Source organism: Pipistrellus hanaki (assembly GCF_964339955.1).
Source record: "Pipistrellus hanaki genome assembly, chromosome: 10".
Classification (NCBI taxonomy): Eukaryota; Metazoa; Chordata; class Mammalia; order Chiroptera; family Vespertilionidae; genus Pipistrellus; species Pipistrellus hanaki.
In genome coordinates this window covers 69,537,000-69,560,446 of record NC_140512.1, presented here as the reverse complement: position 1 = coordinate 69,560,446, position 23,447 = coordinate 69,537,000, and the positions used below count along the sequence as shown (strand labels likewise).

Sequence of the window (23,447 nt, the reverse complement as noted above, 5' to 3'; positions counted from 1 at the left end):
TACACACCACACAATTGTCCTTCATTCTTGAGCATTAGACTTGGGACTTCCTTGTGGCCTTGTTCTGGGCCCCTTCTCATTCTGTCCCCTCATCCTAGACCAGTGGTCAGCAAACTGCGGCTCTCGAGCCACATGCAGCTCGTGAGCTACGGTTTGCCGCTGTGTTGACTAGTGAGTTTGCCGACCACTGTCTTATACTACCCTTTACTTCTTTGCACACAATATGCCACTATTGCCTACTCCTCACAGCTTCCAACTACACGGTAACATTTAGTCTGGTCCAGTGGTCGGCAAACTTGTTAGTCAACAGAGAGGCAAACTGTGGCTCATGAGCCACATGTGGCTTGCGAGCTTCGGTTTGCCGACCACTCTTCTAGACCGTCTTGTGCCCTTCCTGGCTCTAGTTGCTGTCACACCTGTTGCGCAGTGTTTTTATCCCGTGGGTCCCCCATGGATCCCCAGGCCTCCGCTGAGTGTTCAGTTACCTGCTCAGTATATGCCTGGTGCCTGTCAGTCTGTCAGTTCTGTCTCCTGCCCCTGCCTCCTCTTTAAAAAGCCAGCCCGGTTTAGTGAATGGTACCATATCCACAAGAATGAGCCTGGCTGTTCTTTCTCACTCTCCCACCCAACTAATCAGATCCTCTCAATTTTACTTACTAAATATTACGCTCTCAGCTGGGCCAGGCATTGGCATTTTCTCTTGAACCGTTAAGTAGCCAGATCTTTCCCAGCATCTGCTCTGGCCCCTCCGACAAGTTTTATATGCTGCACAGGGAGGGAGGGAGGGAGGGAGGGAGGGAGGGAGGAAAGGAAGGAGGGAGGGAGGGAGGGAGGGAGGGAGGGAGGGAGGGAGGGAGGGAGGGAGGGAGAAAGAATTATCAATGTGATAGAGAACCATTAATCAGTTCCTCCTGTATGTTCCCCTACAGGGGATCCATCCTGCAACCTGGGTATGTGCCCTGACCAGGAATTGAACACAACCCTTTGGTGCATGGGACAGTGCCCAACCACCTGAGCCACACTGGCCTGGCCTTAGAGATATTTTAAAAAACTTTTACCTAGTCACATTAGGTCCATGCTTAAAACTTTCAGTGATCTTCCTTTGCTGGAGTCCCCTCTCTCCTGCTGTTCCCTCCTGTACCTGCTCCCCACCCTGCCTCATTGGATACCTGTCTCCCACTTGCATTTCCCTCCAGCTTTCCTTGCCTTTAAGTTCCTCTAACTGCGTGTTCCTCTGTGCATCTGCACCTCACGCAGGCTGTTCCCTCTCCCTGGAGAGTTCTTCCCTTTCCTCCTGGCTACCAGGTCTCAGCCTGTATCACTTGCTTGAGGAAGTCTCAGGAGACTCAGGAGAAAGCTGCATCACGACCGCTCAGGAGGAGCTGCGTACAGATGGGTGGGAGGGCACTGCATGCCCCCCCAGCTCCAGTGGCCATGGGGGAGGCTGGGGCGAGGGCGGGCCGGAGCGGAGACACAACACACCATTGGATGATCTCCTCACCCCACCCCAGTAGATGAAACGCAGCGGCCAGTGCTATGCGGGTCAAGCACAGATCCCAGCCCCCCTTGGGGTGCCTCCTGCACGATGCCTCCTTGAGTGATTTCAATTGTGCACTGGGCCTCTAGTCCTATATAATAAAAGGCTAATATGCAAATTGTCCCCTCAACCAGGAGTTCGACTAAGGGGAGGGGCTGGCCAACAGCCACAGTCCCTCACCTTGGCTGGCCCCTCTACCCCAATAGGGGGCGGGCCAGCTGGCCAACCAACCTCCTGCATCCCCTCCCCCTGGCCAACCCAGCCCGATCGCCCCATCGGGAGGGGCCAGCCAGACCTCACCCATGCACACATTCGTGCACCGGATCTCCAGTAATAATAATAATTAAGGCCTTCCTGTTTGAGGCAATGAGAGGGCATCCATTCACCTAGTTACTGTGTACTTACCACAGAACAGGGTCATGGGGAGGAACGGAGGAAAGGACTATGACTTGTGTGTCTCCCACGTAAATAGGAAGTCCGAATGTATTTATTCCACCCGGGCAGGGGACAGCCGAAAGGCAGGAACAGGACGGAAATATGACGACTGCTTACGTGAACTGGGATCCGAGTAAAGTCTTAGGTCTCCCTTCTGTGGTCGACTTGTGCTGATGTGAGCAGAGAGTGTAACATGCATCCGATAATAAAGGGGGAGCCTTTTAGGGGAAGAAACTAATTTGGGAGTCTTTGGGTTAAATTTTGGTCCATTTCTCTTCATCTGTTTAATTGGCTGTTTCTGCCTCGCCCTGAGCTATTTCCTATGTACTTACACTTACCCAACGCATTGCTGTTTCTGGAAGGTTGTGATTCATGCGTTTGTTATACTTCGGTCGTTTGTAACTACCGTGTTTCCCTGAAAATAAGACATCCTCCAAAAATAAGACCTAGCGCATGGAAAAATAAGACATCCCCTGAAAATAAGATCTAGCGCATCTTTGGGAGCAAAAATTAATATAAGAAGACACTGTCTTATTTTTGGGGAAACAGAGTTGCAGCAAGCTGCTATAGATCATAGACCTTATTTTCCTCGAAATGCAGTGTTTGCTCATTAAATAAGACCTTGTCAGGAGCACCCACGCCCACATCCTCGGCGTTTGTTTATACCTCTGTTTGGCTCTCACTTTCGCCTTGACTCTAGCTCTGGGGTGTGCCCTCCCTTAAGTCTTTGATGTATGGAGAGCCATTGTTGTTAAGGACTGTGAGTCAGACTCATGTCAGAGTCCTGTTTCTTCTACTTAAAAACTGTGAGGCCTCGGGCAGGTGATTTCCAACCTCACCTTCTTCACGTGGAAGTGGGAACTAAGCAGTGTCTGGATGGTAGGGTTATAGGTCGAATGAGCATGGCGTTCGCTGCAGTACCTGCCCCAGGTTGTTCCCCATCAATGTAGCCATGATGGTGACTGAAGAAAGGACCGGAAAGGCGGCTCAGCAAAAATGTAAAGTCACCGTCACCGTGAGTGTGCTGGCCAGTCACTGCCGCCCTCCCAGGGGGAGGCGCAGTGTCTACACGGCCAGACTTTCCCTCGTGAATATATTGTGCCCGTGCAGGCGGCAGCATTTGTGACGGGCTGTGATCAGTCCCCATTCCTCAGAATCGCCTGCAAGAAAGATGGTGTCATTCCCACTTGACAAATGAGGAAATTCACGCAAAGGGATTGCGTGATTTGCTCAAGGTCACGCTGAAGGTGATGGCAGTTCTGACCCAGGTTTGGTCTAGATCTGCCCGCTTCTCTCTGTGCTCGCCCCTGGGAACCTGATGCCCAAGCCCCGTGGAGAAGGCGGCTCCTTCCCACCTGACACCCGGGAGATGCGGCTCCTAAAGGGAGCACCTGCTGCAGCACCTCCTCTGTTGTCTTATATTTTGATTTGAAATCATAATCCTTCCGGTGCTTTCCCAGGTGATGGAGCGCGGCCAGAGGCCCAGAGCAGGAGGGCTTGTTGTACTGCTGAGCCCCAGAGGTGCAGGCGTTTGTGGGCCTAGGTGTAGGCGCTGCTCACCTGGGATGTGAGCGAGGAAGGATATATCCTGTCAGAATCGGAAACTTCAGGGCATGGTGGGGCGTTGGTGGCATCACCTGACACATGAATTTGGCTGCCACACGTGTGATTCAGGGTGGTTTGCTGAATATATTCGTTTACCCCTCTTCCCTCCTAAAATCCTACTGAACTGACAGCAATCAGTGAAATCAAATGCGGAATGTAGTCTCACTGAACAAAAACAAAAGCTTAGTTCTTGGAAAAGCCCCTTACAAATAAGAGGGGCTTCTGAATTATAAATGCAGAGATTTGGAAAATAACCTTACAAGAAATCTGTACATACCAAGCTATACCAATAAATTAAGAAATCTGCCACATTTGACTAAATTTACAAATTTGTTTTTTCCTGGTTAATTGGTTATCCCTTTGACCAATCACCATGAGAGAAATAAAAAGTCATTAATTGTGCACTGGAAATGGGAGAACGGTATGGATGTGACTATATCTCAACAAAGCTGTTATCTACCCAAAGTTATGGGAAGTCCTCACCCTTCTTCTGCCCGGGCAAAGGAGGCCTGTTTCCCGCCCGTCGATGGTGAGTTCTGTAACCCTACAACAAGCATGCCAAACTCATGGCCACAACGAATGTTTTTGCGGCCCAGCCAACATAACAGTATGTAAGAAACATTTTAATAAAAATTTCGTAACTTAATTTTTACAATATCCTGTTATACATAATTATTAACAATGAACTACAACGTTCGCTAATGACTGATTACTATAATCATGTTGCATTCATTTCCCTTACATGCCTTACGCGCAGGCATACCATTTCTCTCCACTAATACCGGCAGCAAATATTTTAGCAGCCAGTGGCCATGTCATTAGTTTTGGACTGACATGTTTGGTGTGTGCAACATGAAATATTTCACTTTCAGAGAACAAGAAAAATAGGTTTATTTGCGTTACGCTTATTAATTTATACAGTTATTCAGTGTCTGGTATGTTAATAAAAATATTAATTTTTATTAAAATGTCCTATTTTATGTTAATGGTGGCTCATTTATTTTGGCCTTTTCTATAAAAATAAACCTACATTTCTTTGGAAAGTGAAGCTTTTGTGTTTTTGTGGCCACAGAAACCTAAAGCTTGTTGATTTGGCCGTGTTAGCCTTCGAGTTTGACACGCTTGCCCTCAGGAACAGTTAATGCCTCCGCTGTGTGAATGTTTTAGGGCTCAGGAAAGGCTAGCAGCTTTCCAGCTCACTGTGTGAGGCCAGCGTGACCCTAACATCAGACTCAGATGCCGGCACCCGGGGGAGAAAACAAGGGGTTACCTCTGTGGAAGGTGGGTCGCACTCCCACGTAACAGCACAGTGAGCCGTGCGTGTGACCAAGCAAGGTTTGTCCTGGAAATGCAAGAAGGTTGCCGTATAGAGAAACCCCCAGGAAGGCATGCCAGCAGGTTAAAGGAGAGAAGCCTCTGGGCATCCCAGTGATAGGAACAGCAATTGGTATAATTCAGTGTGCGCTCCTGTAACGAATCCATAACGAATCCGTCATCCGCTTGGCTGCAAGGGCATCAGCCTGAGGGCCAGGCCGGGTGGATCCTGGCATTGTCTGTGCCCAGGGCGTCCTCACTCTCCTGGCCTGTCCGGAGCTCGGCCTGAGCCCTGTGCGCTGACCTTGTCCTCTTGTTGCAGCTCAGTATTTGGGTCTGTTTCCTGAGAAAGAGGGAACACGGGCTGTGATAGCAGCTGCACCCGGAGCCACTTTAAAACTCTGCTGGGTGGCAGTGTAATTGCAAGGTCACTGCTGAGACGTTCCTTGGGCATCTTTGCAGCTCTGTGAAGTGCCTCATTGGGAAGTGCGTGCCTTTACTTGCTTACACGTTTCCTTCTTTTCTCCTAACTCCTTGCCCCTAATCTGGAAAAGTATATGCCTTTTCCTCTTCAGTGGACAGTTGAAACCAAATGTAAAAAGCATGGAAAGGAGAACGAAGGCATTTTTTTTATCTGTCACCTTGTAAGTCCTTTCGTTATATCTAAGCTTTGACTTTGTTAATATTCCCATTTCTAAGCACTTTAGGAAAGTTTATATGAGTTTAATCTTTTCTGTATACGTTTTTTAAAAATATGTTATTGATTTCAGAGAGGAAGGGAGAGGGACAGAGAGATGGAAACATCAATGATGAGAGAAAATCATTGATCAGCTGCCTCCTGCACACCCCTCTGAGGATTGAGCCCACAACCCATTGACCTGTGATCTCCTGGTTCATAGGTCGGCACTGAACCACTGAGCAACACTGACTGGGCTTTTCCACATACTTTTGACTTCCTTATTTCCCTTTTTTGTTTATTTGAGGATATTTTTTTCATTGCTTTTCAGACAGGGAGGAAGGGAGTGGATAGAGAAACACTGATGTGAGACAGACACATTGACTGGTTGCCTCCCACAAGTACACTGACTAGGTGGGGAGCAAACCTGAAACCCATGGTATGTGCCCATGACCGGAAATCGAACCCACAACCCTTCAGTGCATGGGCCTGTGTTCTAACCACTGATCCACATTGTCCAGGGCCCATGTTCCTCTTTTTTGCCTATTTCTTGCTCAACTATTAGAAATGGTTTTCTAAAAGAAAAGATATTATATGCAATAATAAACTTGTGTTTCTAAATGTGGAATAAAGTATGAAAGATAATTTTAAAAATAACTAACATATTAATCATCTTTAAAATTTTTTAAATTTAAAATCAAACCCTAACTTTTTTTAAAATGAAATTAAGCCCTGTGGCTAGCTGCCGGGTCACAGCAGTAGGAGCTGAGCAATGTGAACAGTCACCGACTGTCCTGTACGCAGAAGCTTCGATTGTGCTGTCTGACTTGGCATCTGCAGGTCCTAGCTCACCGGGGCGCTGGCCCAGAGCGAGCAGAGCTAACACTGTGCTGCCGAAGGTCTGGCGGCTTCATTACCGAGTCAGGTTTACTGAACCCGACGCTTCTGTTTCCTGTCCCCTCCCTCGGGGGAGCAGAGCGCGGCCCTCTGCGCCCTGTGGCACTGGCAGCCAGTGCTCCGGCCCCTCCTCTGCCCTGTCCTCTGTCCCTCCGTCAGTCTCGTCCTCTTCAGGCGAACACATGGTCGGTGGCAGTCTGTCCTGTTCCTTTTCACACAGAACCACACCATCTCAGGACACTTTTTTTTTTTTTTTTTTTTTTTACAGATTTTAAATTAAAATTCAGTGTACATGGTTTTGAGAAAAAGTCATTTATGACTATAAAGTTGTTTTGCTGTCTTTTCAGGTTTTTTAAATATGTTGACAATAGTGTGAACATTTTAAGGTCTTCAGTAGTTTCATACAATTAAATTACATGTTTTTGTCCAATAGAAAAAAGCTTCAATATAAAATATACCTGCAAATACTGTTAAAGCTTTAGATCAGTGCTGTTTTGCCTTAACAAATAGGATGGTGCATTTCCAAAGATGCATTATTTTTGTGACTAAAAACATCCCTTTCCAATCCTGCAATCTTATGAAGGCCTATAAGTCAAGTTTCTTCACTGACCGTTAAATCGAGAATCGCTAGTATTCTTTTGAACGCCTGTGCATTGTTGTTCCCTCTGAGGTTAGGAACGTAACATAGTAATCTCGGACTCATACTTGGTCGTCTGCATTTTACTTGCGTGTCTGCCGAGCTGACCCCAGGAGGAATTGCTGCGTGCCTGGCCACGGCCTCGGAAGGCTGCGGTCCACAGGAAGACCTGGTGTTAGCACGAGGCAGAGGGCTCCAAACGGGAGTGAGTCACACAGCTCCAATGGAAATGCCAAACGGGAGCGATTCCTTCTGACTGCGGGTCGTCAGGGAGGTGCTGTGACCTTTGAACTGAACTTTGTCGTTTCCTGAGCCCCCATTGCACACTGTCACCAACGCGGCGGCTTAGAACCACGGCCTGGAGGCCAGCGGTCTGACATGCAGGGGTCGCAGGGCCAGTTGCCTCTGGAGGCCACAGGAAGAGCCCTCCCCCAGGCCTCACTCAGCTCCTCTGGATGCCCACAGCTCCTGGTGTCCTTGGCTTGTGGCTGCATCCCTCTGACCTCTGCTTCCATCTTCCCAGGGCCATCTCCTCTGGGTTGGCCTGTGTTTTCTCCTCCTCTCTCTTTGGTCATTGGATTTAGGGCCCAGCCTAATCCACGATGATCTCATCTCAAGATCCTTACTTTTCCAAATAAGGTCTCCTTCCGACATGCCAGGAGGAGAGAGCTCTCCATCCCACTGCAGGAAGGCAAGAGGGATGGGAAGGCGCCGTGCTGGGGAGAGGCTAACGTGCCAAAGCAGCACGGAAACAAGGATCACATTCCCAAAGGAAGTATGGATGGTAAGGGTCCTAGGGGATGTGATGGGTTAGAGCAGTGTTTTTCAACCGCTGTTCCGCGGCACACTAGTGTGCCGCAAGATGTTGCCTGGTGTGCCGTAGGTGCAGACAAGACAAGAATTTTATAATTTTTCACTATTTTGTTTACTTAATATTTCATAATAAAGTAATTATAAAATACTTTCTTTGTGTTTATTTGATTCCTATTCAAGAGAATTACTTTATATATAGTCAATATAGGCACAGAGTTAAATTTTTTAACATTTTCTAATGGTGGTGTGCCTCGTGATTTTTTTCATGAAACAAGTGTGCCTTTGCCCAAAAAAGGTTGAAAAACACTGGGTTAGAGTTCGATTTCTAGAAACATGAAATGATGTGTGTGTGTGTGTGTGTGTGTGTGTGTGTTGGGCTGGGGGGGGAGGGGGGGGGGAGTAGTAGTGGGACCTGTCATGAATTATTGAGCCAAGGGTGGTATGTAGTCAGATCTTTTAGAAAGAAACATGTGTATTAATTGCTTGCATTTAAACTTAGGTGTGGCATTTTCAAATTGTTTTGTTAACCTTTGCAAATTAAATACTTTAGCTCATATTTTCTGCTTCTCAAAGGCACTCTGTAGCAGCTCCCTTGAACAATGCTGTTGGGTTAGCATATTATTATTGGAAGGGCAGTGAGATTTCATGTCATTCCGCAAACAGCCGTGTCTGGTGGACCAGTAACTCAGGTGCCAATAGAATACTCTATAATTATGCTTCTACCCAGTGAGCTATAAAATAACAAAGAATGGAACGTTGTGATACTATCTTAACCCCAGTTACCTACTGAATAATGAGAACGTGAACTTCATGCCTGCTCAGGAATGTTATGATGCATTCCAAACAGCCTGTTATTGTTGGAAGGTTTTGTTGTTTTTTCTTTTTGGCTGGACTCCAGAACACTCCAGTTTTCACTGTTTCTGTGTTTTTGCCTCTCAAGTGAACGTGTGTGTCCCCAGTCTTGACTCACAAGGGTTCCACACAATGTAAACAACACAGACGCAGCCAGCTAACGTCAGAAGCTACACTGTGTGTGGAGAAGCACTGACATTTTAGAACAGTTCACTTTCTCTTCCTAACTTAAGTGCTGGCACTTTTGTTACCGATGTTGTTTTATTACATCAATAGCCATGTATTCATAGGGAGAACCAAAGTAAATTTTGTTGTAATTTGTTTTACATATTTAACATTTTGCTTTTGCTTTGTTGAGCCAAGCTTTCCACATCTAAGAAAAGTATTGTACAACCTCCTCAAGCCCCAGACCCCCAACCTAACCCTGAGAAAAACATCAGCCACGGGCCGAGGGGTCTCCCGGGGCCCGCCAGCCCTCCACGAGGACCCCGGCCACCACACAGGGAGGCCTGCGAGAGCGGCTCAGCCACGAGGCGTGTCCAGGAGACGCGGCTGGACACCATGTGCTGTCCCGGAGAGATTAAACACTAAGGAAATCTGAGAAATGAATGGATTTCTGTTAATAATTAGTCCGCTATTATTTTGCCGGTCCATTACTTCTAACAAATGTAAGCCATCAGTGATGGAGGAGACCTGGCTCTCGCCGTTGGGGGCTGGTGGGAGCAGGTGGATGCTCAGAAAGAACCCGGGAGCCCCACTCCCTCACCACTCTCTTCCTGAGGACACACACACAGAGGACCCGCCCCCGACAGGTCCCTGCTGAGGTGGAGGCTGCAGGGATGAGCGGGGGAGGACGGGGGAGAAGCCAAAACCAGGGCAGACGTGGAAGAGCCTGGAGTGGCTCCACACGGACACCCAGACCATAGAGGAGGGGAATGCCCCGCCGGGTTCGCACAGCCTCTGACCAGTCCTGACGCAGCGCTGGGTTCCCGCTCGGGAGGGAATACGTCCTGGGTCCACACGGAGGCAGACAGCGGACAGCTCCTCATGGAAGGAGGGAGAGTGCAGTGGGGACAGCTTCTCCCTGAGCCATGTTGGCAGCAGATGTGCCCTGGATGTAGTGGGAGGAGGGGTGTTTACCTGTAGTCTCCTCCCAGCACACAGCTCCGAGGTTGAGATCAGAGATCCATGCTACAGACTGTGCCCAGGACCCCTCTGAACGGTCAAGGTCATCAAAAACAAGGTCTGACAGCTGTGACCAGCTGGGGGAACAAGGAGCTGATGACTATGCCCTCCCATTGGGGACCCTGGATCAGATAAAGAGCATGAGGGAAATTAAGAAAATCCAACAAAGTGAACTTGAATAATAACGTGTCAGTGTTGTCCGTTAGTTGTGATTAATGTGCCACAGTAATATCAGATGTTAACTTCAGGAGGAACCTGGTGAGGGGTGTGGGGTGTACCAGGAACCAATTCATTATCACAGCTTTTCTCTAAATCTAAAGTTGTTTAAAATAAAATGTTTATTTAAATATTTTTCAAAAGTCAACAGAGGAACTAAGGTGTCCTTTCTGGATGATGGATTATTACGTTTTTGTATAGTTAGTTTTCCTCTTGATTCCATTCATTTGAACTTCAGGATACGGATTTGGCCGGCAGAGTGTAACCTGAACACTAGCTAAGAGGATGTGTGACTGCAGCGATCTCTGTGTCTGAGAAATCCCCGCTGAGCAGGCGGCAAGGAAACGGCACATCTCACGGCAATGGGGGCGCAGCGCAGAGACGGTCAGACTGTCTGAGCAGCTGTCCTGAGAGCTGCTGTGCTTCAGTTCCCCATGCAAGACTCCGGTTTTCCCATAGATCAGTGTTTCAGGGAACATGGAAACACACAAACTGAACCTTCATCGCCCATTTTCCAACTGCCAAGCGACCAGTCACTATGATGAGGACTGCAGAGGCCAATCGGCACAATCGAGGCCCTGATCAGCCCCCACTCCACCAATCTCCCACGTCCCTTTTCCCTCCTCTCCCCCTCCACCCCTCCCTCACTGCTGGCCCAGCCCGATCAGCCCCCATCAGGGCGGCTGGCTGGACCCCACCCATGCACGAATTTGTGCACTGGGCCCCTAGTTCATGCATAAACCCTGCGCTTGCCTGGGTCGTGCCCGCGGTGCTGTTGTAACAGTTGATGTCTCCTCCATTTGGGCATCAGCCAGAGGGGACCTGGCCTCTAGCGAAGCAGAAGTGATGGTAGCAAGACCTTGCCTGCATCCAGTTCTCCTATTTCATCCAGTTGTCTCTGCCTGGGCCATTCCATGGCAGCCTCCTAGCCAAAGCAGGCAGGTATGATTCTTACGACAGGACAGTCTGAAGTCCACGCACAGTCCGGGGGACAGGTCTCTCGCCACCTGGACCCTCACTGCACGGAGCTGCCACCTGCTCACCAACACGCCCCAGTCTGTTTCCTTCCCCAGCCCATTCCCCCCCGGCCTTGGGGTCCGCTTTGGGAGAGCGCGCACGAAGACCCTGTGAATAAATAGCAATTGACTGAGTTAATGTGCTAAATGAATAAGATCCAGGAAAGGAAATTGAAGAATAAACGGCAGAGAAGGATATTTAAGTTAAAGCAGATGAAGCGATTGCGAACAGCAGGGGACCCAGGAGGGCGCTGTTGGCCTGGCCCTGGGGACGGGCCGTGGGGAAACAGGGTACAGGGAAGCCAGATCACTGAGGCTCCCAGGCATGGCCCAAGACGCGGGACTCGATGCTCGAGCAGGAGGGGAGACGGGTGAGGAGGGGCCTGTCCAGGGGCTGCTGGGAATGAAGCGGTTAGGGTGCTAGTGCCTGGAAGGGAGGTCAGAACTGGGAATGGGCGTGGCAGAGGTCCACGTAGTTGACATGAAGTTGGCAAACAGTCAGTACGCACCGTTTCCCACGTAGGAAATGGAAGAACAACATGGGTCCTTCCAGCCAAGGAACTGGGGTTGGTTTTACGTGGCCATCTCAGTCTTCCCACCCTGCACGGACCGGGGTGGGGGGACACGGTGGAAAGCAGAGACCAGTTAGGAAGTCAGGGCATTTCTATCAGGCTGAGCGCAGTGGCCATGGAGGTAGAGGAACAGATGGATTTAAGGAAGGATTGCACGATAGCCCTGGCTGATGTGGCTCAGTGGATAGAGCCTATGGACCAAAAGGTCCCGCGTTCGGTTCTGGTCAAGGGCACATACCTCGGTTGGGTTGCAGGTTCCTCCCAAGCCCGGACCCAGGTCAGGGCGCGTGTTGGAGGCAACCAATCAATGTGTTTCTCTCCCGTCGGTTTCTGTCTTTCCCTCCCTCTTCCACTCTCTCTAAAAACCAATGGGAAGTATCCTCGGGTGAGGATTTATAAAAGAGAGAGATTGAGATCTGGGTGATGAGTTGGTGAAGGGAAGGAGGTGATGTATCGAGGATGCTGCCGGGTGCGGTCCACTCACTTCACTAATGAACCTGCCGTAAACCCCCAGTGCGCTGGCGTCCCTTTTGTCAGCGCTCACCTAACTTTTGCCAGTTAACTGCCACGCGTCCAAAACGGAAACCATCCCCATTTCTTCCATATGCACTGCAATATTGGCAAATTTTCTTTACAAACCCAGAGGTGTCACCAACAAGTCTGATTTTAAACGTGGGCGACCAGAGCTGATGGGCGAGGTGTGCGGCTGGCGGCGTCCAGCGGGGTGGCGCGTGGGGAAGGCCTGCCGCGGGTGTTTGGGGCGGACGGTGGCTGCAGTGACTCAATAAGAAAGATGTACATTTGTCCACGGTTTTCAGGGCTTTTGTGGGGGCCACATTTCCATATGACTTTTTCATAAACAGTACTCGTGTGTGAGGTGAAATTAATTTTCAGTTGTTCACTGCCAGTGTGTAGAAATATGATAGATAGCGTGTTCTTTGTTTATGAACTCTGCCTCCTGTGACTTTGCTCAACTCTTTTTATTAAATATCTGGGAACTTTTCTGTAGGGTCTTTGGTATTTTCTCTGTAGAAAATCAGAGAGACTGCGAATGAAAGCAGTTTTGCTTTGTGTTTTTCTTGTCTTCGTGTGGCTGTGAGGCCGTCCGGCCCAGCGTGGCGCTGGCGGAGTGAACATCCGTGTCTTCCCGGGACCCGCACAGGGACACCACTGTGCTTTCCACCAAGTCCATCCGCAGTGGTTTCCATGCCGACTCTGCATGGGAGTCTTTGTTATCGCTGATATTTGCCCTTTTTTCGTTCCTCCTAGCAGAAGACTCAGAAAGTGGCGTTTACATGCGATTCATGAGGTCACACAAGTGTTACGACATCGTCCCAACCAGTTCCAAGCTCGTGGTCTTCGATACTACGTTACAGGTAAGTGTGTCGGTTTCCGTGACGTGGTGTGTTGTTGGGGCAGCGACCTCGGGGAGTCATTTCATTCCGGGGCCTCCCCGCGCTCCGGGCGCTGTGCAGGGGTTTGGTCTGAGCTCCCCATCTTCACGGCAGCCTACCAGGAACGTGCTGCCGCTGTCCTCTTCCTGCGGAGAAGGGAGCTCAGGCTCTGAGTTGAAGAGCTTAACTCACCAACTGACAACACAGGTTTAGGATTTAAGATCTTGGCCACAGAGTGGATGGGGATGGGGTCTGCCGCAGTCTGTGGTGTGCACACTTCCCTCGGTGTGTGCAGGTGTTTTGGTTGTTTTTTAGGAGAATATGTCACCAGTTGATTTGAAATAATACAGATGAAAAAGAAAAAAAATATAGTGGATAATCTCCTGAGAACTTTATTGATCTCTTTTTTTTTTTTAAATATATTTTTTATTGATTTTGTACAGAGAGGAAGGGAGAGACATAGAGAGTTAGAAACATCGATGAGAGAGAGAGTCATCGATCAGCTGCCTCTTGCACACCTCCTACTGGGGATGTGCCCGCAACCAAGGTACATGCCCTTGACCGGAATCGAACCCGGAACCCTTCAGTCCCCAAGCCGATGCTCTATCCATTGATCCAAACCGGTTTCAGCTATTGATCTCTTTTAGCAGAAAATGTAAACATGTCCATTTTGGTATTAAAACTGTGCTTTTTACAGCTCCTTTTATACCAATATGACTATTGAAAAGTGCTAATTAATTCGTTCAGTGAAATAGCAAATGTCTTCATACGTACATGTCTGCGTTTAGCGACTCTGTGGCCCGTCTTTGCCGAGAAGGGTTGTCTTCTGTTGTAGCGGCAGAGCCAGAACTTCCCGGGAATCGCACTTTATGAGGGTCCTTCCCCGGAGATTCCCGAAGTCCAGCCCCAGAGGGCGGAAGCCCTGCGGTCAGACTCAGACAGAGGCCCCGGAGGGCGCTGCACTGACGGAGGCAGCAGGCGGAGGGGGCGGCCAGGTGTCCTGGCTGTCCTGGGAGCGGTGTGCCCAGGCTCTGCCCGCTCTGCCCTGTGCTCTGGGACCTCGCCCGCCCGCCCAGCTGGACTGTGTCGCTCCCAGCGGCTTGCCCACCCCGGGTCTTCTTCAGAGCACACCGGGCTCTGGGGCCACTCGGCTGCATTCCTCGGGAACATAAAAACCGGCCTGTTCTCATTGCATTTATTTCCCGGCTGGTTTTTATTAGCATATAGAAACACAACTGGTTTTTGTAATTGACCCGATTTATGCTTACAATTTTGCTAAATTCGCTTACCAGGGACCCTTTAAGGACCCTCTACCCTGAAGAGGAGAGGGAAGCTGCAGACACTATTATAGTAGTTCTGGAAGTGTGGTCTCTACCACTGTACCTACAGATTCCAGGAGGCCAAGAACGAGAAAGTCTGAATTCCCCAGCAGAACTGCTGGGTCGGCCCAGCTCGCCGAAGGCTCCCTTCTCCGAGAACCCGGGCCTGACCCCCGGTTTCCCCCCACCAGAAGAGTGACAGGCACGCGGCCTGAGTCCGCTCTCACTCAGCTTCTCCCTCGCCAGGAAACTCTTTCTCCCAAATTTAGAACTTAGCCAAAGTGAGTAATACGTGAAAAACGCAGGCCAGCCTGCCCTGAGGAGCGTCCAGAGGCCAGCGGCTCCCAGGAGTCCCTCCCACCCAGGCTCCGGTGTGGCCGGGGACAGGCGGTGACGCCGCTGGCACCAGCGCAGGAGCAGGAGGCGTGGCCGGGGCAGCTCCTCACTCTCCGGCCTGTGTCCCTCCCTCGGCACCTGACCATGGCCAGCTGTGGCCGGACGGGCCAGATAACACCCTATTTATGGGGACACTCGGGCTGCAGGGTCCCTTGGCATTTCCTTATTTGTTGTTCGGTCTCTACCAGCGCCCGGTGGGAAGCCAGGAACCATTTCTCAGAAGGAAAAGAAATAATCTGCAGAAAAAGACAGGGTTTCCACCATCCTCCCCGCCACACACACACACAAATCCCTAGCATCTGCTCTGTGGGTCCCCTGTTGGTGCCTGCCGGGCTTTTTTTGCGCGTATCCCTGGCTGTGCCTCTGCCGGTCCTGGGCTGTGTGGGCCAGGAGCCTGCACTTACGGCAGGGTGCTCCTCTCTGGTCCCCTCGGAGACAGCGGGCTCGTCGGTAAGTGTGTCGGAGCAGCCGCTCAGGTCAGTGCGTGTTGCTTCCAAAAGCCCGGGTGGGTGGCCCGCAGGCCGAGTGCAGACTTTCCAGAGGCTGTCACGCTCCAGCCAGCTCCTCCCCCTCGGGTGGCAGGTGTCTCGTGAGGTACCTGAGGTGTTGCTGCCTCCTGCGTGTCAGATCCCGTGAGTAGTGTCACCGACAGCGGCCCTGCCAGGTCCACGCAGACCACTGGGGGGCTGAGAGACAGTGTCTCCGCAACAGCAGCCGGTCCCCGAGGCGCCACACCGGAGGCCGCTGCAGTTGGCCCAGTGATCAAGTGGACAGTTCCCCAAAGTCCCTCAGGAGGGCGCAGTCACAGCAGTTTAATGGGAGCTTAGGGGTGGGCAGAATGTCTGCCTGAGTGAGTGCCATTTTTCTGCAAGGCATTTGTCTGGCCCTCCACCCCTGCTTTATATATTCAGTCATTTATAGCAGTGTAGGTGTGTGGAGATGTACACACACACACACATACACACACACACCCCATTAGGTTACAACCCATTACTACTATATTTTCTTGTTCAAATTATTCCAGTTAATATTATTGTTAATTACGCCAATGACAGGGAAAACAAGCAAGTATCCGAATCATTGACTGTTTGCCAAGCACACGTTTTTAGAAGAAAACGTAAAAAATATAGGATGAAGAACATAGAGTCCAGAGTGAGTCAGAGAAGGGATGACCAGGCGGGGCTGCGGCTGATTTCAGTTGGGATTGATAACATCCATAGGGGGACAGGGGGAGGGGAGTTGCATATTTTAAAAGCTGGGAGGAAGGGCAGAGCTGGCCTGCTGCTCAAAACTCTGGCCACAGGTGGCAACAAAGAGGAAGTGACCCTCTTCAGCTCCTGGTGTACTTCCTAATTTTCAAAGAAAATGATCTTCAAAGTGGAAAAAGTCTAACAAATGATGATTAGGGGAAATGAAAGCCTGAGATCGCTGTGGAGATCACAGGAGGGCACCCGTCTGCACGAATCAGGCTCAGATGAGTCAGGTCCTAGTATAATGAGGGTGGACTGCCACGCTCTTACAACACAAGAGGAATTGTGGAGAATGCTCAGTCCCAGGTAAGATGTTTGAATGGGTAATTAACAAAAAATAGAAGCAGCATTCATCTCTGGGAAGCTGTCATGCATTGTAATGCCAGGGGGTGTTTCCCGGCACCTGGAGAAGGCGCTGCAGCGTAAGTTAATAAAGAGACTAGAAATATAAACTAGAGGCCCATTGCATGAAGATTCAGGCAATAGGCCTTCCTTCCCCTGGCTGCCGGCACCAGTTTTCCTCCGGCACCCAGAACCCAGGGTTAATTTGCATACTCCTGATTGGCTGGTGGGAGTTGGGAAGTGATGGTCAATTTGCATATTTCTCTTTTATTAGTGTAGATTTGTAATCCATGGGGAAGCCAGAGGAGCTTAGTTATAGGAACCAAGTTCTCCTGAATCTCCAGACCCCTCTCTCTTAACACAATTTGTCCCAAGGCAAGATAGATATACATATCAAAGGTTAAGGTTTAGTATACAGAGGCATAGCCAGTTTGGGGGGAACTGCCTTCAGCTGTTCAGGTGTTTGGCCAGCAGAAGGCAATAGCATGTAGATTAAAATGCCCTCAGTTGTCTGGTAACAGGCAGTAATATATGCTTATCTTTAGGTGTGGGGAAATGCCTTTGGCCGTTCCAACGGGCAATAGTTTGTATCTTCAGCCCTGCTAACGCCTCAAGGTTCCATCAGCCTTTTGATGAAACTTCTTGCATTTATGACATGCTGGAATTAGCCTTCAGCACACTGACAGAAAGCAAAGGTCCCCGGAAAGTGAACCTTGTGGCCGTACCAGGCACATCCGGGCTTCTGCTGGCAGCTGCAGGGCCTGTGTGACGTCCCAGTGGATGAGAGGCAGACTCTGCAGCTCAGGGAGTGCATTAACGCTCACCTGGACCTGAAGAGGATGTTGATTAAACCTCCACCAGCCTGGATTGAGGTTTCTGGTCGTATCAGGGCCTCTTGTGGGCCATTTCCATCACCTGTTCCCCCATCCGCCACCAGCCTCAGCCCCGCACAGGCGCCTCCGGCTTCCTTCGCCAATGGAGGACACAAGCCGGTGGATAAACGCTCCCTGGCCCCCTCAGAATGGGCAGTCCTGAGAAGATCCGAATGTAGTGAGTGTCAGTCTGCCCACACTTGCAGTTACCCCATCCTGACCCACCTCCTGGCCTATTTCAGCCCTCCCACCCTCCACACCTCGCCCTGGAATCATGTTCCCAACAAACTGTGCAGGCCAGGCTCTGCCTCCCGGGACCCGGGCTCAGGCACCTGTCAGACCCCACAGGATTCTTTTACTGTAGGGCCATCTGGTTAACAGATGACTTGAAACCAGGAAAATAGCTGATAATAATATTCAGAAAGATTCCTCAACAAGCTAAACATTCTTAGGACCCGTCACTAAATAGATGAGAGGAGAGCCTCTCAGTACTCCGGAAAAGAATGAGACGAGGCTGAGCGCTGTAGGGTGGTGAGGATGAACACATGGCCCTTCTACTCAGCTCACAGACTGCTGGGAATATGGAACCATGGAATTCCAGAATAAAAGTCACTTTCATTTAGAATTGTGAAGGCATCCTTCCATTACCTCTAGCTGCCAGTGCTACTGAAGGGAAAGCTGTGTTTCTTTTTTCATCTCCATCTTTTATACATGTGACTAGAGGCCCGATACATGAAATTCGTGCACTAGGGTGGGTCCCTCAGCCTGGCCTGTGCCCTCTAGCGGTTCAGGAGTCCTGGGAGGGTGTCCGACATCCGTAGCATTGCCTGCAGGTGGAGGAGGCTCCCACCACTGCCACTGTGCTCGCCAGCCATGAGCCCGGCTTCTGCAACCTAACACATCGCAGACGGATCACAAGAATTCTTGTACTCTAAGGCTGTGGCCAATCACGAGACTTCTTTACAAAGACATTAGCTTGTAAGAACATGTGATAAATGACTTCAAAATGCAAAGGGTATTTAATTTTAATGTACAACGTATTTTGTGCTCGTTCAGTGGAAACGTACTTGGTCACTGGGTAAAGCCAGCCATGGAACTGCTGGCCTGCACTGTGTTAAGCGTTCAAGGTGGTGTGACCAAGTGGACACCAACAGTGTGAGGAGGCGCTTCGTTGCAGGCTGGCTCCTCGCTCGTGGTTCCACGGAAGAGGAGGAGCCAGCCCCCAGGTGTTCCTGTCAGTATGTTTCTGGAGCACTTTCTCCAGAAAATAGCCTTTGGATGGTGATGCCAGGGGCTGCGGTGTGACCAGATTTGAAAGTCGTCCTGTTTGCTTTGAGACCTGTCCCCGCTCCTGGGGGCCCATCCAGAGCCTCCAGACTTGGTGTTCTGTGTCCGGGAGAGATCAGACCGCTTCTCCCGACACCAGGCTCCCCCGTCCCTCCCAGCAAGGCTCTCCCTCTTGCGACTCGCCTCTCCGTCTGCTTTGTGTCCTGATGATCTCCTTGTTTATTCTGCTTCTAGTCTGTCCTCCCTGCAGTTTGGGGATAACTTTTCAGGGGGAAAGTGGTCAGAGTACTTTTACTCTGCCGCTTTTAAGCCTAAGGAGTCATGAGGGACACTCCACAGCACAGAAAGATGATTGATTAGATACCCTGGAGGCAGGGGAGGGGTCTCAGCTTCCACTGCAGTGGTGTGGGCAGGTTTTGTTGCGGAGTCAAAAGTTAAGGTGAATTGGTTTTAATCGGTAGAGTGGAAGATTAGTCCATTTGAACTTGAAGGAGCATCATATGTGTGTGTGTGTGTGTGTGTATAAAAAGCCTGGTAGCTATGATGTGCAATGACCACCAGGGGGCAGATGCTCTGATCAGTGGAGGGAGCCTGATTTTTCTCCGAATTGGCCATGGGTTAGGTTGCTGCTGGGGCACTATTGGCCCTGAATGGGCTTCGCCCACACCCCAGGCCCATCAGGGGATGTCGGAGACCCAGTGCATGGATTCGTGCACCGGTGGGGTCCCTCAGCCTGGCCTGCACCCTCGCAATCCAGACTTTAGATGCAATAAGAAAAAAATAGTTTGAAGTTAATTGTTTCATTTTCAAAAAAATAATCTCCAACTCCTATCTGCCTTCAAATATAATACAAAAGCATTTTTTGCTAATATTGATAAATTCGGTTCTTGTTTTTCAAACTTAGAAAAATTAATGTTGAAGATAACTGATAAGATTTGGTTGAATATTTTTATTGTCGGTATTTTTCTGCCTAACCTGGAGTTTAAAAGTATGTGTTGTTTCTCTTATTTGTCCTCAGGTTAAAAAGGCCTTCTTTGCCTTAGTAGCCAATGGTGTTCGAGCAGCGCCACTGTGGGAAAGTAAGAAACAGAGTTTTGTAGGTAAGCAGTTCCCCCCCCCCCCCAAGAAAATCTGCAACAAAGCAGAAAGCCCGAGGCATTTTAATGGATGCTGATTGGAATTCACTCTAGTAAACATATAACCAAACTAAAGAACATTCTTGCTTTTACATCCGGGTAAGGGAGGGCCGCTAGTCATTCAAAATCACTTCCCTACTTTGACTGAGTTTCCTTTGATTCAGCACCCTATTGTCCCTGTGGGATCGTGTGTGCTAGTCCCTGTGAGCCCAGGGACCAGAGTGAGGGGGAGGCTGAGGTCAGGCGTCTGTCTGTCAGCCACCTGTGCTCACGGTCACTCACCTGTGGCCACTCCCGGCTTCCTCCAGGGTGAACACCTTCTGACAGGGCAAAGGAAGCATAAAAGCGGTCCATGCCGTCTCCAATCATTGCTATACCATTAAAACATGGTGTAACTTACGCTCTCTAACCTGCAAAACTCCACATCCTGGGAGCCATGGCAGACAGTGGTGTCCCTGCCTGTACAATCTAGTGCCCAGCAGTGTCCTGCTGGAATGCTTGATCTTGTTCTAAAGTATTTAGAATTATTTGCATGTCAAAGTAAGTCTTTTGTGATGTTCTGTAACAATCATTAATTTTTCTCTCCTTGACTTGCCAAGTACTGTGATTAATTCCAGTTACTGTCGGGTTAAATTTCAGCTAAATTTGTGTATCTTAGTTCGCTGTAGATAATTAACAGATTAACAGCTTTAAATAATATATTAAACTGTGCTTGATACGTGTACTTTAGAAGCTGTTCTAGTAACTATTCCAGGTTTGCCCGTCATTTGCAGTTTCTTTATGTTTTAATCGTTTCCCATTTAACATACAATTCTTTGTTCCAGGAATGCTAACAATTACAGATTTCATAAATATACTACATAGATATTATAAATCACCCATGGTAAGTACCAGAACCCTTGTCTGATTGGAGCTGTGGTCTGTGCATGTGGATAGGTGTTGGTTGTGTATGCTTTTAAGATTTGGCGGGGGAGGGGGGAGGGGGGGAGGGGGCTGGGGGTTGGTACAGGGCTGATACTGGTGGTTGATTTTTCCAAATACATATAATGTGCAGGGAACGCTGTGTAAATCAGTCACATGTTTGGAGCCTGAAGGGGGAAGCCTTGGGAAAATGAAAGGCAATCTCGTCTTTACTCAGTTTTCAGGAATTCCGGGAAGCTGGCTTCCATGTGTGTCCTTGTTGCCTAGATGTTCTGTGGCTTTCACTGAATGTGTGACCGGGCTGCATTATGGGCACATTGTCAGGGAGAGACGCAGCCTGGACCATGAGTGAAGGCGGCCTGGCACCACTCCTGCCGGGTGGCCGTCTTCTCTCTGAGAGGAGAGTACCACAGGGCTCCTGCATGGCCTGTTGGTGGGAGTACAGCTTCATGTACTTACCCCAAAATGCTACAACAAGACTCTGTATCTGTGCTTTAAGAAGTAAAAATTAAAACGGAAGACATTTAACTAACATTTTCCTGCCAGTTAAAAAAAGACTGCAGGGGCGCCCGCTGCTCTGTGAGAGAGGAGTGAGAACCCCACGTATGGTCTGTACACTCTGTCTGCGTGATTCTACCGCTTGTTTGGTTTTTGTTGTCTTGGGGGAGGGGTTGTGTGTTTTTGTTGTTTTTCTTTTTTTCAAATTGAATTGATTGGGGTGACATTGGTTAATAGAATTATAGGTTTCTGCAATACACTATCTGTATATTGTGTTATATGTTCCCCACATCAAGTCTCCCTCCGTCACCATTTCCCCCCTTTACTCTCTTCTACCTCCCTTCACCCCCTTTTCCTCTGGTAACCACCACATTGTCAGGGTCTATGGGTTTTTGTTCGTTTGTTTTCGTTAATCCCTTCACCTTTTTCACCCAGCCTCCCAACCCCCTCTCGGTCTGTTCTCGTACCTATGAGTCTGTTTCTGTTGTATTTGTTAGTTTATTGAGTTCATTAGATTACACATATAAGTGAAATTATATGGTGGAGGTTGTTTTTGTTTTTGTTTGCACAGGTGGGAAAGAACAGAACTATATACTTTGTTTCTTTAACTAGTACTATTTTGGGTAAAAGACAATCCACTTAATACTGTTTTTACATGTAATAGTCAATATTGCTCACTAAATTCCTTCATAAAACGGGAAAATAAGTTTCTTCATAGGACATACTCCTAGAAGGAAAATTTGCCAAAGACTGTGTTGTTATTTTATACTTACCTCACATGATAGATCTGATTTCTTAAATACTATTAATGCAGGCAGATACTGGTTTTTCCTTATAATGGTCATCTCTCCGCTTGTGGACTAGTAAAATCACAGCATATGATTAGTAAGTGGATAGATTTTTATTAAGTGCAGCTAATACTTGAGACATTTTTTCTCCACATTTCACCTCATTTTCTAATTACGGACAGAAAAATGCTATTGTGAAAGCTGTGGTTTATTTCATTTTCCAAGTACTCATCATTAGTATACAAAACAATTGATTTTTATATATTGACCTTTTATCCTATAAGATTCACTTATTAGTTCTAGGAGCCTTTTTGTACATTTGTCAGGATTTTTTCTATGCACATAATAATGTCTGCAAATACTGTCAGTTGTGCTATATCGAAAAGCCTTTCTTTTTGTCACAAAATTGTTTTACTGCCTTAAGTGTGCATCTGTTGCTACACTCTATTTTGTTCCATTGTTCTGCTTGTCTATCTCTTGTGCCACAGTCTTTTGGTGACTTAAATAAAAAGCCTGATGGGCCCTGGCCAGTGTGACATAGTGTTGCAGGCCCCGTTCCCATCGGGACATGTATACGAGGTAACCAATCAATGTTTTTCTCTCATATCAGTGTTTCTCTCTCTCCCTGCACCCACTTCTCCGCTCTCTAGAATCAGTAAAAAAACATATCCTTAGGTGAGGATCCATACACACAAAAACAAAAAAACCCAGCCTGCTGGTATTATTGAGAGCCTGTAGATGAAGTTAGGGAGAATTGGCATCTTAGCAATGTAGAGTATTGCAGTCTGTGAGCATGGCGCTTCCCTTGCTTTATGTCATTGGCTAGCACTTCCTTTAGCATTGAAGACATGACAGCAGGCCTCATTGCCTGCTCCCCATCTTAGAGGGAAAGCGTTCTGTATCTCACTGTTAAGTGTGATGTTAGCTATAGTTTTTTCATAGATGCCTGTTACCATGTTGAGGACATTCCTTTTCCAGGTTTAACGAAAGTTTATTTTTATCATGAATGAATGTTGAGTTGTGTCACAGGCTTCCTCTCTATCTACTGAAATTATATTCTTTTTCTCCATTCTCTTAGATACTGTTTCTTCAAATATTTTCCTGTCCCATCCTTCCTTTGGGGATTACAGTGGGTCAACTGAGACTATTGTTGTGTAAGGGTTTTTCAAATGTGTTGTTTTTTCTCTTTTTAAAAAAAATATATTTTTTATTGTTTTTTTACAGAGAGGAAGAGAGAGAGCTAGAGAGCTAGAAACATTGATGAGAGAGGAGAGAAACATCGATCAACTGCCTCCTGCACACCCCCCACTGGGGATGTGCCTGCAACCAAGGTACATGCCCTTGACCAGAATCGAATGTGGAACCCTTCAGTGTGCAGGCCAATGCTCCATCCACTGAGCCAAACTGGCTTTGGCTGTTTTTTCTTTTTAAATTAGAGATGCTAAAGATCTTCTGTTGTCTCAGAAAGGATTGAGTATATATGTTCATG

The 23,447-nt window shown here is 48.5% G+C and overlaps 1 protein-coding gene across 7 annotated transcripts in view; it reads left to right on the top strand.

Annotated features, from left to right (window-relative positions):
- PRKAG2 (protein kinase AMP-activated non-catalytic subunit gamma 2) overlaps nucleotides 1-23,447 on the top strand; it is a 196,515-nt gene that overhangs the window by 156,583 nt on the left and 16,485 nt on the right. For 4 of the 7 annotated variants that reach the window (XM_084897527.1, XM_084897529.1, XM_084897531.1 and 1 more), the window contains 3 exons: nucleotides 13,028-13,131; nucleotides 19,634-19,715; nucleotides 20,576-20,634. In XM_084897527.1, the coding sequence (XP_084753653.1) occupies nucleotides 13,028-13,131; nucleotides 19,634-19,715; nucleotides 20,576-20,634 (245 nt within the window). Of the gene's footprint in view, nucleotides 1-13,024; nucleotides 13,132-19,633; nucleotides 19,716-20,575; nucleotides 20,635-23,447 lie in introns of all 7 variants that reach the window. The other 3 variants (XM_084897526.1, XM_084897528.1, XM_084897530.1) reach the window with 1 other exon arrangement.